Source organism: Zootoca vivipara, chromosome 6 (assembly GCF_963506605.1).
Source record: "Zootoca vivipara chromosome 6, rZooViv1.1, whole genome shotgun sequence".
Taxonomy (NCBI): Eukaryota; Metazoa; Chordata; class Lepidosauria; order Squamata; family Lacertidae; genus Zootoca; species Zootoca vivipara.
In genome coordinates, this window is record NC_083281.1 from 52,353,267 (window position 1) to 52,371,721 (window position 18,455).

The window sequence follows — 18,455 nt, forward strand, 5'->3', positions numbered from 1 at the left end:
AGAAAATAAGTCAACTAACCACAAAACAATTGTGCAGAGAGAATACCAGCAAGGGCTTAGAGGTATCTGCATGAGATTTCGCAAATAACTGAAAGATGAAATTACTGCTCCTCTGTGTAACTTGTACATAAGAACAGTTTGTATACCTGAGGGCAGGAAAGTAGGTACCAAATTTAAGAAAGGGATGCTGTACATTTCAGGCCAGTTAGCTCAACACCTGTCCTAGGAAAGTTTTGTTAACGTTAAAATAATCAAGCACATCGAAGAACAAACCTTGCAAAATAGCAGTGATGACCACCTACAGTACATGGGTTTCAGACAGGGGACAATTCCAGCACTGCTTGAAGATGCCTGGACTGAACTTGAGACCTTCTCCATGTAAAGCAGTTGCTCTATCACTGAGCAATGGCCCTTCCCCAGTAGTGCCAAATTAAGGATGGTGTGAGCTGTTCCTCCACATAGGACACTGAGCAGAGGGGGTGCAAAATAATGATAATAAGACCTATATTAAATGGGTAACTGGCATGTGTGTGCACACCAAATTTTGCCCCCTCTTATGGAGCCAAATGACCAAAGTCTGCCCCTCCCCCAAGCATGATGTTAAGAATAGCCATGTCCTTTTTTGCCTACACTTTGAATTGTACTCTTTGCATTTGTTGACTGTATGTGTGAAAAAAATGTTAAAGATTATGGAAGAAGATACGACAGGATTACATATAAAGTGTAATTCCACCAGACATTCATTGATGTAGGGAGAAGGGGAATAGGAAGCAAGGCATCACTTTATTTTATATTTCAGCATTTCATTTTACAGAGAAAGCCAAATAATTTAAGTACAGAGGGAAACATTCTAAGATTGAATGTAGAGTGTTTCACTTTGTACTTAAATTCTGTACTTTAAAGTACGGAACAATGCAAGATTTCTTTAAAAAACCCAGCCCAGGAAATGGATTTAAATACTGCATCATTGCTACACAACGTTGGAAACGGATGTTTCGGAGATGTTTTTAAAAGATCCACTCAACTGCCAAAGCACAAAGGCACCATTCAGTGGAACCTCGTCTCTCTCTCTGTTCATATCTGAATAATTAGAAGGGAGACTAGTTTTCCTACCTTGTTTTTAACCATTGCTGAGCATTCAGAAATAGTGCTCATTCTTGTGGCACTAACTTGAACTGAGCGGTCTTCTAGCCAAAGAACAAAATGGTTGTTTGATGGTTCAAGATCACTGAAGATCCTTTAATTTGTGGGGGAACTAAAATGCTATGTAGTTTAAGCCAGTTTAACATTTGAAGCTTAAAAATATAGAGTCTACAAGAAACCTATGTCATTATGCTGAATGTATCCACACACCCCTTTCATAGCAAAACTGAAGCCAGGCAGCTTGAAAGCATTTAGTTTGTCAGGATTTTTGTTTTGTTTCTGCTCATCTTTTAGTCTTATTTTTAGCCCAAGTCCACTCCTCAGCCTACAACACAAGTTGTTCAACACTTGTTATTTCAACTGACTATCAATCATTTGGATCCTAAATTAACTTAAGGGATTTTTACTAGTTCTGTGACGGGTAATAAAATGTGTTGTTGTAACTAAAGGAAGTTAATGAAACATTTCCTCTCCTCTCCCCTGAAATGCCCTGAAAAGGCACTCTAGAGAGTATGGAACTCCCCTTGAACAATGTGGTGTAGAGTTCAGGAGGCTGTTAGGGCAGTGGGAATTACAATGTGTATCTGAAGAAGTGTGCATGCACACGAAAGCTTATACCAGAACAAACTTAGTTGGTCTATAAGGTGCTACTGGACTTTTTTTTAAAAATGAGAATGAGAATCATCATTGGCAAGGTAGAAACCTACTTTGAATTTCTGCTTTAGATCTTGTGGTGCCTCTTCTTGGGCCTCATACTCAAAACTGCCATTTCTTTCTCCTTTTTCTAACTTGTTCTGTCTTGACGTTAAATGGCATTTCTAGCTACTTTGCAATCTCAGTAGCATCTATCAAAACTTGTTGAAAGTCCCATCACACCTGCAGCCCACAAGGTAATTCTTGGTCACTTGCAATTGGTTTGTAGCTGAATTTAAATCAGCTTCCTTATTTTGTAGTAGCTCGCTTGTAAGATTAACCTCAAAAAAGGATGTTGCACCATGTAAAAATAGATACCACAAATTTGAATTTACATATTGCATCAGCAAGGGCTTCACCTTCAATTTGGGAAGTATTTCCAGATAAGCGTTTTAGGCACGTGTTATCAAATATCTCTATTAAAGCATTACATATATCTCAGGGGTTTCAAAGCATCGATCCAACTCTCCATCTTGTTTTGCTCAGTGGGTTAACAGTTATACCTAAGTCTGATATTTGGCTAGTTAGAATTTGCTAATGCTGAGATGATGCAAAGAAATAATTATAGATCTGTTGAACCAAACTGAAGAAACTAGTTGCTTCCAGACAACATTTAGTGGCATTATTGACTACTAAATTTAAAGAGTGTGCATTTCAGGGCAAAAAGAAGAAGAAGAAGAAGAAGAAGAAGAAGAAAGACATATGTGTTTATGTCCAGGATTCTCTTTTATACTCAATTTTCTTTGCCTTTCATGTTATCATAACCTTGACCACACAGATACTCAATTCATAATCCCATTTGTTCAAGAGTTTTCATCATAAAGGCACTTGTGTAACAAATCCTTTAGTGTAACAAATCCCAATAAATGTTCTCAAGTTCAGACATCTCATTATCTGACAGTTTGATTACATTAACATAATATTCATTTGCTCAATATGACTAACATCAGGTATGCAGTCCAGAATAATTGAGTAGTATTTGGCTGAGTTTGCATGCACTAATTTTTTTTTGCTTTAGTATCTGCTAGAAGCTGTATAATGTCACCCTGCACCCAGCTGATATCTGCCTTGCCTTGCCTTGCCCTACCTTGCCTCAGCACAGAAAATTCTCCTTTCTATGGTCATGGCTGACCATTTACTTGCTGCCTTCTTCTTGGCTCTGTCCACACAGCCAACCAGATGGATGCTGAAGAGAGAGCCAATAAACAATGAGCCGCAGCAGTAGCAGCAGCAAGGGGTGGGGGACACCCAGGGGTGAGCAGTTACCCCTCTGCAGTGGTATGGGTTATGACATGCATTCAAAATACAATGCTGCAGTGATCAAGTGTTGTCTGTGGAAGTGATACTTTGCATGCTTGAATGCGCCAAGAGGTATAAAATGCTACAGGTGAAACTTCCATATCAGCTCAGATTATGTCAGATGCAATCCTTTTGAACTGAGTCACTTTTCACGTTCAGCTGTGAGTCATCAAGTAATGAGTAATGAAGTGATATCTATATCTATATTGGAGTGTGAACCACTTCTAGCAGATGCATCATTAAAAAGCTTAATGTTTTCTGTCTGGAGGCTGGGCTCAAAACCACGGCCACCACCCAATTTTTATTCTCTCTAACCAGATGCAATGCAAACCACCATGACATAATAGTGAGACAGCTATTGTTCAATTACATTTGAAGTTTTCCAGCATAAAATCTAAAAGAAAGAAGAGGGGAAATGCAAGTTGTACTACTTAAATCAAGGATAGTTTAGCACAGTGTGATCAGCTGCCAACCTGTTCCCTGCCATCACCAGCACTGGCACTTCAGCAATAATGATCACACCAGGCTGTGCTATGAAACCTAAGGCTGAACCGATCTCTGGCCTTCTGGGTGCACAGATCTCATGGCTTGATAGTATATCACCAATCTATGTTTTGTTTTGTTTTTTGCAGTTGGCATAGGGTAAAGACTAGGTCACTTTTCCAAGTTGTTGAAGTGGCGGCCTGCTGTTCTGTGCATACTTCCTAAACCTTTTTAAAATTATTTTAAAAATACAGTAAGGTATCATGTCACAAAACACACACAGACACATTCTCTCTCTCTCTCTCTCTCTCTCTCTCTCTCTCTCTCTCTCTCTCTCTCTCTCTCTGGAAATAAACTTTTCCAGTTTGTTTAAACATTCAGGCATTATGCAGATTTATTTTGATGATTCAGATATAATTTCTACTTATGTTTAGTCTCAACTGGGCCTTTTATTGGTACATACAATAAAACATTGTCATACATAAGAAGATAATGGCTTCTAATGAGAGATTGGAACTAGTGATGTTGGTGAGCCTCACCATTATTACCTGGTTTGTTATATGAATTGGTCCAGCTGTCCAGTGAGTAGATGTATTAAAACAGAATAGACTGTGTGGTGAAGGCACTTAGCCAACATCCAGGCAAGTGAATTGCTGCTGGTTGTTGAGGAGGAGACAGGCAAGGTGCAGGGAGGGTGGTGCAGTGCTGATAGACCAGAAGGAGTGTTGGATTGACTGTACTGGTTTCAAGGGTGTCAACCTGAATAAAATATTGGGTGGGGGCATGTAAGCCCCACCCCGCATAATCAATCACGTGACATGGTGCACACACATCATTTGAATGGCAATGTCCATGCACCAACTTTGCGGGGACCTGACCCCCTCTAATATTTTATGGGGGATGAAGGGACCTTGGGCCCTCAGAGTTGGCTCCTATGAGTGGTTTGATTGTGCCACAGTGCCCTCTCCTTCCCCTCCTGGTAAGCAGTAACGACTTATCACACCATTCGCTGCTAGTTATGGGATTATGGCAATATTATTATGTTATACTAGAATAAGGGAAGGAAGACAGAGCCAGAACAGATTTATGTATAGACAGAAATACAACACACCTCACTCTAAAGGGGAAGACTTTGACTAGAGGATTTGAATACCTGCTCAGTTCTGCTCTTGATGGCCAAATTTAAGGCCCCTGATCTCTGTCCTTAGGTTTCTTTGTCTATAAATGGAGCTTGGACTGGGCAGCCCTTCAAACAGAAGAAAGACTTCTGACAGCACTTCAAACAGAGAACTGTCCTCTGCAAAGGGTACAACTAACCAAACAATACAGTCATACCTTATGTTACATCCGCTTCAGGATGCGTCTTTTCAGGTTACTGACGCGCCAAACCCGGAAGTCCTGGAACAGGTTACTTCCGGGTTCGGCGCACACGCACATGCGCAGAACCACCAAATTGCGTCACACGCGTGCGCAGACACGGTGTTTCAGGATGCGGATGCGAATGGGCCTCCGGAACGGATCCCGTTCACAACCAGAGGTACCACTGTACAAATAGTTTGAGTGTTTCACTGTTTTCAGTTAAAGTCATAGGCCTCAGTGACAGCTGATGAAATGTTTTAAAATATGGCGATGTGAAAAGATGCAATGAACTTACAAGTCAACTTATGACTTTTTCAAGTCATAAACCTTACCCATTTTCTCCCACAATGCTGTGCAAAGGGAAGTTTACCCCTCACAACTTTGAACTGGACTGTGGGGTTTAATTGGCTTAATCAACTGATTAATCAACTAAAGCTTTGATTAATCAATGGGGAACAAATTTAATCAGGGAGGAATAGTTAAACTGGCAAGGCTCCAATTAGGGATACATTCCTGTTTGTTTGTGTTTTGATGTAGTTTTGGCATGTTACAGTAATAGGAAATAAAAAAACCAAATATGAATAACAACATGTAGCTAAAATTGTTCATTAAATTATTCTTACATTCTTTTCAGTATCTCAAAAAGGCACCCATTTCCAGCCTTCTGTAATATGCAGATTTATAATAAGGGATGGTGATCAATCATCTGAGCGTTCTTTAATCAGCGGACAGTCCTAATAAGTTCCTTGCACATCATTGGAATTCTCAGCCCACCAATGTGATGTCTGCAATGCAGTGCACATCACAAGCAGGTTCTTGAAAGGGAAACACAGACAATTCAATTCATATGGTTCAAATCATTTATGAAATGAATCCTCTAGGAATAATTTCAGATGTTGGAAACCTTTAGAATAGCAAATAAAGAACATATTTACTATGTTTTTTCTGTCTCTCTCTCTCTCTCTCTCTCTCTCTCTCTCTCTCTCTCTCTCTCTCTCTCTCTCTCTGTAAAATCAGTTAGCAGATGCCCTGTTTCTGGTGCAGAATACCAGAAGACTACGAGGTTCCCTTCCCCCCTTTTTGCCCAGAACTTCGTATGAATGGTGTCATTTCTTAATAAATGATGACATATATCTTAAGGATTAAAATATCAGTTCTGTCCCCTGTAGGGATCTGCTTCTCCATGCCCTAGTGTGGCTTGCCAGTTTGAAGATTACCAGCACATTGAACAAAGCAAGCAAATGAATTAAACCCTTGCCAAAGATGAGCTTCTTTTGTATTTTCATTGACAGCAAAGGTTTTACTCCAAAGAAGATGTTAGATGTGGCTGGCCAGGCTTAGTTAATTTCTTTTGAAAAGAGGGAGGAACAAATAGCTCCTGGTGAAGTCTCCTTTCTTATTTTCATAGTGTAATAAACTGCAGCCACAGCTGCGTGGGGTTTGAGGAGGCCCCTGAGCAAAGTGTCCTCTGCTGGGCCTCCTGCTCTGTCACTGCCTCTTCACAGGGGCTGCTATGACAGTGCTCCAGGGAGCATCAAGCAGCCATTTACATTTACAAGTATGCCCCAGAATGACACAAGGTCATAAGGCTAGAACTCTCATAATGCTAGAACTCAAGGTAATCCAATGGAGCTGAATGTTGGTAGAATCAGAATGAAAGAAAGTACTTCTTCACACAGAACAATCATGAAATGATGAGATTTTCTCCCCGAAGAGGTAGCGATGGCCACCACCTTGTATGGCTTTAAAAGGGGATTAGACAAATTCATGGAAGGTAGGAATATCAGTGGCTACTTGCCATGATGGCTATGTTCTGCTTCCACTTAGGGACAAGATAATAATAGTTATTTATTATTTATACCCTGCCCAGCTGGCTGGTTTCCCCAGCCACTCTGGGCAGCTTACAGCATATATCAAAACATACTAAAGCATCAAATATTTACAATCTCCTGATACAGGGCTGCCTTCAGATGTCTTCTAAAAGTCTGAAGAAGTGTGCATGCACACGAAAGCTCATACCAAAATAAAAACTTAGTTGGTCTTTAAGGTGCTACTGAAGGAATTTTTTTATTTTACTTCTAAAAGTCAGATAGTTGTTTATTTCCTTGGCATCTGAAGGGAGGGGTTTCCACAGGGAGGGTGCCACTACTGAGAAGACCCTCTGCCTGGTTCCCTGTAACTTCTCTCAAACCAGTTTCAATCTGACTAGAAAACTGGATGCAGAGTAGGCAATAGTGGGAACATTTGAGGAAGCCATTGCACATGCAGAGATCATTGTGCACACACAGATAACAGCTTCATAGAAAGGAGTTCCATGGGAGTGAGGTCGCAGCGGTGGGGAAACCAATAATGTACATTTGAGGAAGACCTCTCTGCCCCTTCTCAGATGTGAACACACTGTGCAAATGAGGCTTGAAATGCAGATGGGGGATGACCTTGCTGTGTTTTAAGCTGCTAATGTGAAGATATCCTAATTTTCAACTAGCAACATGAGATACAATCTGTGTAGTAAGAAGGATAATGACCCGGATATCCTATTTGTGTGGAAACCTTTTAGGTCACCTCTAGACTGTCAGTACTTTGTGGAAGTGCTACTGGAAATTGAGGTTTATGCAATGAAAGTGGATTAAAGAGTTCTGTCACACCAGTGCAACAAATCCACTCAAAAAAAACCCAACAACATGCATTTTTTGCAGTTAGGAAAGTCACAGAGTAATGCACTTCAAAATGTGGGATAAATGACTGATTAATGGAAAAACTTATAAACACTCCCAAAGCAAATTAGTGTGTGTGCTCATTGTTGTATAATCTCCCTGCAAACAAATCAGGACAAATGTGCAATAAAGATCAGACATAGTCTAGCTCCCACATCAAGTAAATCAGGATGAATGCTCAATGAACAGGTCATCTGAAGGAGTTCTTAGGATGTCATCATATACCCAGTAACCCAGAAGGAATTTAGGGTGGCCACATATGTATAGTCAAAAAAGTGTAACTATGTTACCAAAAAGGTCAAAAGAGGACACATATCTGCATGCTATTGTATTTCTACCACAGCATTATTTGTGAAAAAATCTATATACTGCTTTTAAATGTAAAATGGTCAGGGCAGCTCACAAGATACCATTAGAATACCATAACAACATGGTACCTTGCTTCTGAGTATACAGTCTTTGAGTAACCAAACTTCTTTGTACATCTGGTTTTGATGAATATGTTAAACATATACTAAAGAAGCCGACAAGTGGTTAACAAGGTTTGCAGCAGCACAGACCTCAATAAAGTCCATGTTGGCCCTTTAAACTAAAGCTGGATATATTAAAAGCAATAATAAGAGAATGGGTTGTTTTTTTTTTTTTTTTGCATTTTCATTCCTAATTCTGGGGTGTGTGAAGGAGAGTGCACAACTTTGTGATTCACAAAGCTTTGCCAGCTTTCTGACTTGTGCACAGTTCTGTGGATATTTTAAAACCTAAGAAGTGAGACCTCAATAGGACTAGCAAATATTTACAAAGAGATTTGCAAATGTTCACATGCCAAATGTTCACCTGCGGTTCCTTAAGTGACATGACCAAATCTGTCAATTTTAGTTTCTCTTAGTTTCTCAAATTTGCAATCTTAAATTTGGTCCTCTATATTTCCACATCAGTTTGTGTGTTTTTAATTGAGGAAACAGTAACACTTTCCCCCAAAGAATTCTGTGAGCTGTGGTTTTTAAGGGTGTTGAGGGTTGTTAGGAAACCCCCTATTCCCCTCCCAGAGCCTCAATTCTTAGAGTGGTTTAATAATCAACCCGTCATCACAGGGAAGTCTAGAAATTGTAGCTCTGGGAGGGGAATAGGGATCTCAGTACACTTAACAAACCATGGTTCCTAGAATCCTTTTGGGGGGGGAGCCATGATTGTTTAAGGATCTAGTGTAGTGCTTTCAATGTGTGGTGTGAATGTGACCATAGTGTGATCAAATCTCATACAAGGTAACAGAGCAGATTGGTGACCTTCTCTTAAGATTCCTTGTGGCTGCATTTAAGAAACCCTTTGCCTAGTGAACCTAAGTATAACCTTATCTTTTCTTTATATTTATCTCTTTAGTCAGGTTTGATAAGGACACAGGAGAATGACTTCCTTATATCTCCATTACCTCAACACCTAGCACAGGAACACCACTACACGCCACCTGCCGGACACCACCCTCATGTATTGTACAAACGGACCGCTGAAGAGAAGGTGCACCGGTACAAAGTAGATTCCAATCCCCATCACTTCCCCCCTGGCCATCACAGAAATCACACTGCCCACAAGTCTCACGTCCAAGCTCACGGTTACCACCACGGAAGGTTTCAAAAGCAGCATTTTTGTGGACGTCGCAAGAAATGTATGTAAGGAAACTTTCTATCTCTTTTCTTGACGTAGTAGTTCTGAGATTATTAGGTGTTTGGTTTGTTTTTGTTTTTGCAGTGGTCTGAAGGCATTGCTTTGGTGATTGCTGCATTTTTTTTAAATGTCCAAATAAAAGAGAATGATCAGTGCCTCCCACAATCTGCACTATACATTTAAAGCCTTATTGTACCATTGTAAACAGTCTCCCTGTAGTCTGAAGTGTGTTGAGTGTTGTTAGGAGACCACCATTTCCCTTCCCAGAACTATAGTTTCTAGAGTTCCTGGAGAAGAGGAATTGATTGTTAAAATACATTTAGAATTGGAGTGGAATTGTGGCTGGTCTGATGGGAATTACAGTCCAAAACATCTGGAATGCACCAGGCTGGCAAAGACTGGCCTAGTGCATACATAGCTTCCCAAATCCATAACTCTGGATAAACAGAAGCTCTGGGCATGTTGGCTCCTTAAGCAGCTGGAGTTCAAGGGGCAAGAGGCAACCACAAATTCATTTCTCCTAGATTAATCCATGATTAGGACTGCTTTGGATAGCTAGTTTGCTTGCTTATCCCCATTATGAACACCAAACCTGGATGCATTTGGCAATCTCATTAGGAAAGCAAACCTGAGTTACAATGGGAATTGATTGCTGCAGCTTCGTCTGAGATTCCTTGTTTTTCTGGTTGTTAGTGTTCCCCATTAGAGACCTAGTTATTTATTTGTGTGGCTTTCATTTGCTTCAATTTGAAAGATGACTTTGTTGTAGTTTTTAAAAAGACTGTTTAGTTAAACCCATACTTGCAATAGATCAGCTTTAAAAAAAATAATAATGGGAAAAAGATTTCCCATTTCAGCATTTGCGGCCTATGTGTAACATTTGCCCCTTTTAACTTTCTTTAATAATTGCACTCAACATGCAGCTTTTATAGAATCAGCATTAGTCAGCATTCTTTTCAAGCCACTTATCCCAAGATACATAATTACAGAGCAAGGCATGCCAAGTGGATCGTGTTTAGCAAGTCACGCTTTAGTAAAACTCTTCCCCCATTTTTTAATAACCTTTTTCTTCTTAATAGTAACAGCAAAGACAAGACTAATCTCAAGACATGGTGGCCTGAGAAACTACTGTCTGCATGCACTAAACATATATATCATGTGAAGACCATATAATCTCATATTCCCAGCTAAACAAATGAAGTCATGTGCTTTGGGGCTTGACTTCAAAAGGCAAGGGGACGGAAGTTTACTTACACAACTGATCTTTCCCCATGTTCTTCCTGCTGTTACTCCCTGAGCCCCACCCCCACTCCCCAAAGCCTCTGTACAGGATTAGGGGAGGCAGTGGCAACCTGAGGACCAGGCTATGGGTCCCAGGACTGGGGTGCCTAAACAGCAGTGTCAGTCCTTTATCTTTCCCATTTTTCTAGACAGTCATGCTTGTTATGTTCATTTTTCAGAGTACTCTGTCTTTGGAGTACGTGATTATTTCTGCTACTCTCACCACCTAGAAAGAGGAAGGGAACAAATTGATCTGTTTTGTTGTTTTGGGGGGTGAGGAGAGAAAAGCACCCCCACTTGTTCCTTTCCAGTCACTTGGTGAGTGAAGAAAAAAAAAAGGAGACTGAGGTTGGTGATCATGCACAAGCAGGTGCACTGGATTGGTTCCTCTGGTGCAGTTGCACTGCACTAACCTCCTCATGTGGGTCACTACTGTTTCCTGTGGGGAAAGGGGCCAGGCAATGAGGAGGTTGTTTAGTCATGTATGGCTGGGGTCACGAAGAGTCGGACATGACTAAATGACTAAACAACTTCCTCTTTCCCCGCAGTAAACAGTAGTGACCCACATGCCAGAAAGATAGTGTAATGGCTTCACACCACCCAGTAGCCTGCTTCTGGCTAGAGCCTAGTTCTCAAATAAAGGATGACAAGATAGGGGAGTCATCATTAAATCTACAGACCACCCCCTGACTCTGCTTCACTTAGCCAAACCTTGCTTCCCCAAGTCAACTTCCAAAATAGTAGCTAGCGGGGTAGTCAAATATGGCGTATGTCATCTTTGCTTCTCCAACCTTTTCCTGCTGCAGATGCAGAACAGTAGCTTGTTGGCACAGTCAAAAGATTTGGCCAGCTAGCTGCATTTGGAAAGAACTTTGACACAGTTGTGGCTGGTTTCCAAGGGGGAAGCCTATTTATTTTGAGGCCGCAGTTGGTAGTGGGTTGCCACTGGTGGAGAAGTTCCAAAGGGAAAATTCCGAAGGAGAGTGAGTTACTCACTTGAGGTATGGCAAGAGTGAGGGACCTCTGGCATGGGCCATTGTTTGTGGATGTGCTTGTTCCTAGGTGAGAGGCTGAAGCAGCCCCCCCCCCCGTCTGTGATTGTCTCTCTCTGTCTTAGCCTGGTCTCCAATTGAAAAGCGACATGATTGATTGGCTGTACTCTTTATTGTACTTTTCTTTTGTATTAATATGTTGTTCACTGCACTGGAGGCCTTTGGACCAAAAAGTGGGATATAAATAAACCATAACATATGGTAGAGCTTTTCTCCCCAATGTGTCCATTTTCTCTATGCAGGTATTTTACATATTTGTGAGCACCGAAACATATGGTTCCTACTTGCAGTTTGAATGGATAAGTATAGTCAAGCAAAAGCTTCATCTAGCAATACTGCTGATTTCTACAGTACCTGATTTGACCACTTCTTTGTCTAGCACAGAATGGCTTGATAATGCTCAGATGGCCCAAATATTCTCTGGCCACAGTTTCTTGCAGTAGAATACCATATGCATGATCGAATGAATGAAAAGCATATTTCATAGGGTTGTGCACTGGATTCAGCTGACGCCCAAAGTCGAAATCAAACTGGGCCAATTTGGGTCGATCTGGGCTTTGGTCAAATTGGATTGATATAACCCTCACTTGCTTCAGGTTGGGTCAGCTCACTTGGAACTATCCAGAGCTGCCAAAAGGTGGGGCTGTCAGGCAAAACAGATAGGAGGGGTAGCTGAAGCCCATTTGTATAAACTGCATGCACACTACCATCATTGCTCCTTTGTATCACTGTAGTACATGGAAGTTTCTACTGTAATCAAGACTGGTTCCCTTCAGCAAGGCTCTGCGCAGACACAGTAAGAGAGATGACAAAGGGCTTATAGAGACATCGAATTCCAGGGTTTGAAGAAAGCAAAACCAATGGCCATTAAGGGTGGCCATCTGCCCTAAGGCATGATCCTCCTCTCCCAGATCTACCCACACAGTTCAGGTCCCCAGGGTGCTACAAGCAGAGATCAGGAACCATTTGACTTCTGAGCGGATAGTATCAGATGACTCAAGCAACAGAGAAAAGCTGTACAGAAGGGAAAGAATAATATTGTTGAAATAAAAAATGCAGCTAAATGATGAGATGTCTAGAATTATAAAATAAGGCAGTATGATAGACACATATTTCTTAACTTAGCTGTAACAATAGTTATATACTTGTCCCTATAATAAAACATTGGGCACAGAAATACATTGGTGAGAGAAGCTGTGAAAAGTTTAAGATGTTGAGTAAAAGGCTTTGGGTTGCATTCAGCTAAGTTCTACTCAGACTTGACCCACCAAAATTAATGAGCCTTAGTCATGTTCATTAATTTCAATGGGTCAGCTTTGAGTAGAACTAACATTGGATACAATTCAATGTTTCCCATGCTGTAGATACAAATCCCATGATTGTCTCTGAGTCATTTCTCAAATTACACAGAGGCAAGGGAGCTGCAGCCAACCAGGATTCCTAGTAAGTGCATTTGCACAGTAGCTGTCCAAGCAAACATGTACAGGCATTCATACTTAACATTTTTAGGTGTGCTGTTAAAATAAATAATGTGTACCATGGGATAGAGGAGAAATTCATTTAATTTCACATTGAAAGTTAAACCTAATTTGCAGTTTCCAAAACAGTATGTGAACTACATAGCCACGCGTCAAAAATCACACTTCTCCGAATTTTGCAATACAGTATGCCAGCCAAGCAGTGTGTACAAAAATGCATATACTAGGGTAAAGTGTGCATAAAATGTATATATTAATAACAACAACATGCAAAATGCATAGTACGAGGGGAAACTGTTTTGTAAAAATGTGGATATTAGGCAAAATTGCACACAAGAGTGTTTATATTAGGAGAAATTTGTACTGCAATGCTGAAACATTTACTTGAGGATTTTAAAAATAAACAAACAGATCAGAAACAGATGTGAAAATGTGCAGGGCTGAATTTAAGATTGAAAAAAAAGAGAGAAAGTGGGAGAAACTAAAATGGACTGATTCACCCATCCTCAGATGTATCCTCGACATGTCATGTGTAAAGAGACCTGAGTGTAGGTTTCTGCAGCCCTTCAAAATCTCATGTGCCTAGAGGTGCAAGTATGACAAAGACACAGAATCATAGAATCGTAGAGTTGGAAGGTACCAGCAGAGTACAACCCCCTACGATGCAGGAAACTCGAACCCACAACCGTGAGTTGAAGAGTCTCATGCTTTACCGACTGAGCTATGCGGTTCATCCACAAGCACATACAATTCATTATAGAAAGAATGGCTCATTGGTCATCCCACCTTCAACTCTCTTAAAAATGCATGGTTTCAACCCTCATTTGGAATCCTTTATTTGATGGAGGGGTTGAAACATTGGTCTGTTAGGACAAACTAGCATGAACTATACACATCTGTTTTCATTTGGTCCAGAAGGCACCATGCTTATGATCAACAGGTTTCCTGCAACTTTATTCCAAAGCAGTAACCATAATATTGCTTGCTGTTGCAACAATCCTAGCACAGGTGCTCTTGGGGTTGCTGCTGCTCTGAAGATTGGTGTACAATGAAGCCTGGGGTGTGTGGAATCATCAGTGGGCCACACACACAGTATAGCTTTTTGAATTGGTCCCTAGATATACAGGAGAATGTGTGTGTGCGTGCACACATGCCCCATAGGGAGATAACCAATAATTAGGTAGAAATTAGAAATGTTTCCCACATAAGCATGTGAAACTCATTCTTTTCGAGATAGATTTTTTCCTCTCTGTGACATGGTGTATTAAGTGTCTTTAAAAAGAAAATTAACAAAGACAGACAAATCAGGACTTAATAATGTATTGAAAAGGACTCCCCATCTAATAACCCATTTTAATCAGCATTTGGTATCCATCACAATATCCTAGATTCATTCAGGGTTCTAGTCCCTCAACACCATAGCTGCCAAGTTTTCCCTTTTCTCGCGAGGAAGCCTATTCAGCATAATGGAATTTCCCTTAAAAAAAGGGATAACTTGGCAGCTATGCTCAACACTTTAGGACTGAGCTGAACTGGTCATAAAGAAAGAAAAGTCAATTCTGAGCAATTTCCAAATCTCTGCTCTGTTTCCTTTTAGACACACCTAAACCACCCACAGAGGACACATTCATCCTGTCTGATGAATATCGGAGCTCGGCAAGGCTGAAAAGATCTCCCATTAAAAGTCAGAAGAGTGAAAGTTTGAATGTTGAAACTCTAGTTGTGGCAGACAGGAAAATGCTGGAGAAGCACAGCAAGGAGAATGTGACTACGTACATATTGACAGTCATGAACATGGTAAGAAAGGGTGGTGCAGCTGATGAATCATTTTATACAGTACAAGAAGCCCTCGACTTGCACTCACATTAGTTAGGCAGGTGGGGAAGTAAAATTAATAAATGGAGAGCCAGGGAAACCTATTGCTATCTGCTCTCCATGTCTTTATTCCCCCTCCGCCCAATCTGCGTACTCAATGGGTTTTTCTTGTTTACTGGGCTTTGGGAAGGGAGCTGGGAGGGTTCTGAAAGCACCCTGGAATCCTTGCAACACCTTCTCAAAGCCTGGTAAGCTTGACAGCGCCTTCCTTACCAGCCTCTGCCACCACAGCTACTGAAACCACTTACCACAATGTACATTTTGAGATGTATTTCGAGATGAGCTTCCTAGAAAATTGTCATTAGCTAGCAATGCTACAAGCACCTACCCAAGATCCTTACATACTGGGGCCAGTGTTAGGGGCTGGCATGTTTGTGTGTCTATTGAGCACCCACACCTTTGTACCAAGAGTCTCCTTGACCTGCTCATTCCCTTCACTGTTGGAACTTGCTTGTTCACTCTGGCCCCAACAGTGGTGGTGGTGATAAGGAAGAACAGTAGATGCTGCTGCCTGCAGTGGGCAGTATTCCAATAACCTCGCCGGTTAATGCAAGGATTTCAGCAAGAACAGTGGGATTTTTCAACCTCTGTGCACCCAGCACCACCCCCAGATTTGCTTCATGTCATGAAGCCTATGAAGACAGGGGTGTTCAGATGACAAGGTAGAGATTGGTGCCCAGCCTGGGGGAAGGTGCTGGAGGATTGGAGTACAGCAGGGTAGGCAACCTAAGGCCGTGGGCCGGATGCGGCCCAATCGCCTTCTCAATCCGGCCCACTGACAGTCTGGGAATCAGTGTGTTTTTTCATGAGTCAAATGTGTGCTTTTATTTAAAATGCATCTCTGGGTTATTTGTAGGACCTGTCTGGTGTTTTTACATGAGTAGAATGTGTGCTTTTATTTCAAATGCATCTCTGAGTTATTTGTGGGGCATAGGAATTCATTCATTTCCCGCCCCTAAATATAATCCGGCCCACCACATGGTCTGAGGGACGGTGGACTGACCCACGGCTGAAAAAGGTTGCTGACCCCTGGAGTAATCAAGAATCTAGAGAAGAGTCAGACCTCAGGGAAAACCAAAGTGGGGATCTGGACTGGATTATTATTATTATTATTATTGTTTGTTTGTTTAGTCGTTTAGTCATGTCCGACTCTTCGTGACCCTATGGACCATAGCACGCCAGGCACTCCTGTCTTGCACTGCCTCCCGCAGTTTGGTCAAACTCATGTTCGTAGCTTCGAGAACAAGCAGGTAGTCAGAAGAGCAACCCACCTCAAATAAAATAATAATAATAATAATAATAATAATAATAATAATAATAATAATAATAATATTTATACCCCACTCATCTGGCTGGGTTTACCCAGCCACTCTTGGCGCGACTTACATCACATAAAAAACAGTAAAGCATTAGACAATAAAAAACAGTAAAGCATTAGACAATAAAAATTTCCTGATACAGGGTTGCCTTCAGATGTCTTCTAAAAGTCAGATAGTTGTTTATTTCCTTGACATCTGATGGGTGGCCACTACCGAGAAGGCCCTCTGCCTGGTTCCCTGTAACCTCACTTCTCACAATGAGGGAACCCCTAGACGGCCTTCGGAGCTGAACCAAAGTAATCAGATACCCAGAACAGAATATCACTGCTGTTGGAGAGGGCCTTGGTGCCTCCCATTAGTGGAAAGGGACCATCCATCACAAGGGAGGCACCTAAGGATAGATTTGATGGTGAAGGTGCTCCAGTTGTCTCTGTGGAGGTAATTGCCTGGCTTGAAGAGACCTTGTGAACTTTGTCTACTTACAGCTGTGACTGCTTGCTTGTCCAGTCCCAGGTCTGGGGGAAATGACCGCACAAATAATTGTGCCCCCCTGCTCTTAAAAAGGGGGAGCTCAGGGTGTGTTTCAAGTGTTGGAACAATTTCTTTGTTTTTGCCTTGCCGTGTATTGTAGAGCCCTACCATGCCTTAGGAATCTGTAACCTTTGTTGGGACCCTGCCCTATTTTTTGGAATAAAGTTTATAATCACAATGCCCAAGCTGGGAGTCTTGAGTTTTGAGTTGGCAGTTTAGGGGCTGTGTGGTGTTGGAGAGAGGGAGAGAACATTATGTTGTGCAAGGAGAATGCTCATCTTAGTCCTATGTTGAATACAACCCAATTATTCCAATTTTAATTTTAAACCAGTTTGGATGACTATTTTTGTGTTGGAAACGTGTGTACAAATGTTATCTTTTTAAAAACAACAACAACCCAACATAAATGTGCACAAGTGCATAGATACAGTTGTAGGGGAGGGGCAATAATCGAGGGTGGCAGCAAGAAAGCAGACGTTGAAACAAGGCAAACTTTCAGCAAATTGAGTATTCCCTCACCACCCTGCCAGTATTTTTTTGGTTTGGCTGTTCTGACTATACGACTTCCAGAGCACAGATGGAAATGAGAGAATCCTTGGCAGAGCCTTGGTTCAAAGCTGCCTGATGGTCTTGTGTAGCAAAGATAGAATGAAATATATGTATGGAGATGTGCTTTTCTTTCTTAAACCATTTCCTTTTTCACAGCAGTGCTTGGCCTGGTCCACGCATGGCTTTTGTGCTTTCAAGAAGCTGTGTCATTTTAAATTAAAGAACACAATGCACTCAAATTCAAGGCCTTGTTTGAGTGATTAAGCCTTGCTCCGGTGTGAGGAAGGAAATAAGGTTATGAACTTGCTCCCTCCTTCCCCTCCTGACCTCTCCCCTTGCTTATGCTAGCTAGAGCATTGCTCAGAAGTCTGAATGCCCCCTTCTTTGGAAATCAGTCCAGTCACCCTTCATTAATGAGGGACAGTGTACAGATGGTTGGATCTGAAGCTCAGGGCAGAGGGGAAGGCTGCTCAGGATGTGAAGGAATACCACACTTGCTTTTTGTACTTGCTCATAGCTTGTTTCCAGGCACAATTCAAAGTGCTGCTCTTGACCTATGAAGTTTTAACCAGGGTCACAACAGTACTTTTTCACCTGCACTGGCTTCTAATTCATTTCCAGCCTCAATTCAAGGTTCTGGGGCTGACCTTTAAAGCCTGACACCTGGGTATGGAATAGAGACCTGGACACCTGGGTATGGAATATGGAATACTTCTCCCAGAAGTAACTACCCAGTGGTGTTTAACGGCATCTTGTGATGCCATTAAATTGACACAATATGCTTAATGTTAATTTTGACTTCAAATGATGGGTTATGAAGCTGTCTTCTTTTGCCAAACCATAGTTAGCTGTGATCACTGTTTAGGGGTTGAATGCAACACTAAACTGTGGTTAACAGAAAACAGAAGTGAAAGCTTGATTTTGCCTCCTGATGTGGCTGTGCCAAAGGAGGAGGGGAGAGGGTAGCACATGACCTTGGGGCTTGCTGTGGCTCACTCTATGTTCAGATGTGACCACTGG

At 41.5% G+C, this 18,455-nt stretch overlaps 1 protein-coding gene across 1 annotated transcript in view; it reads left to right on the top strand.

The window, feature by feature from the left end:
* ADAMTS18 (ADAM metallopeptidase with thrombospondin type 1 motif 18) overlaps nt 1-18,455 on the top strand; it is a 102,736-nt gene that overhangs the window by 26,748 nt on the left and 57,533 nt on the right. Inside the window, exons 4-5 of the mRNA XM_035118770.2 lie at nt 9,069-9,351; nt 14,759-14,958. Of these exons, the coding sequence (XP_034974661.2) occupies nt 9,069-9,351; nt 14,759-14,958 (483 nt within the window). The remainder of the gene's footprint in view (nt 1-9,068; nt 9,352-14,758; nt 14,959-18,455) is intronic.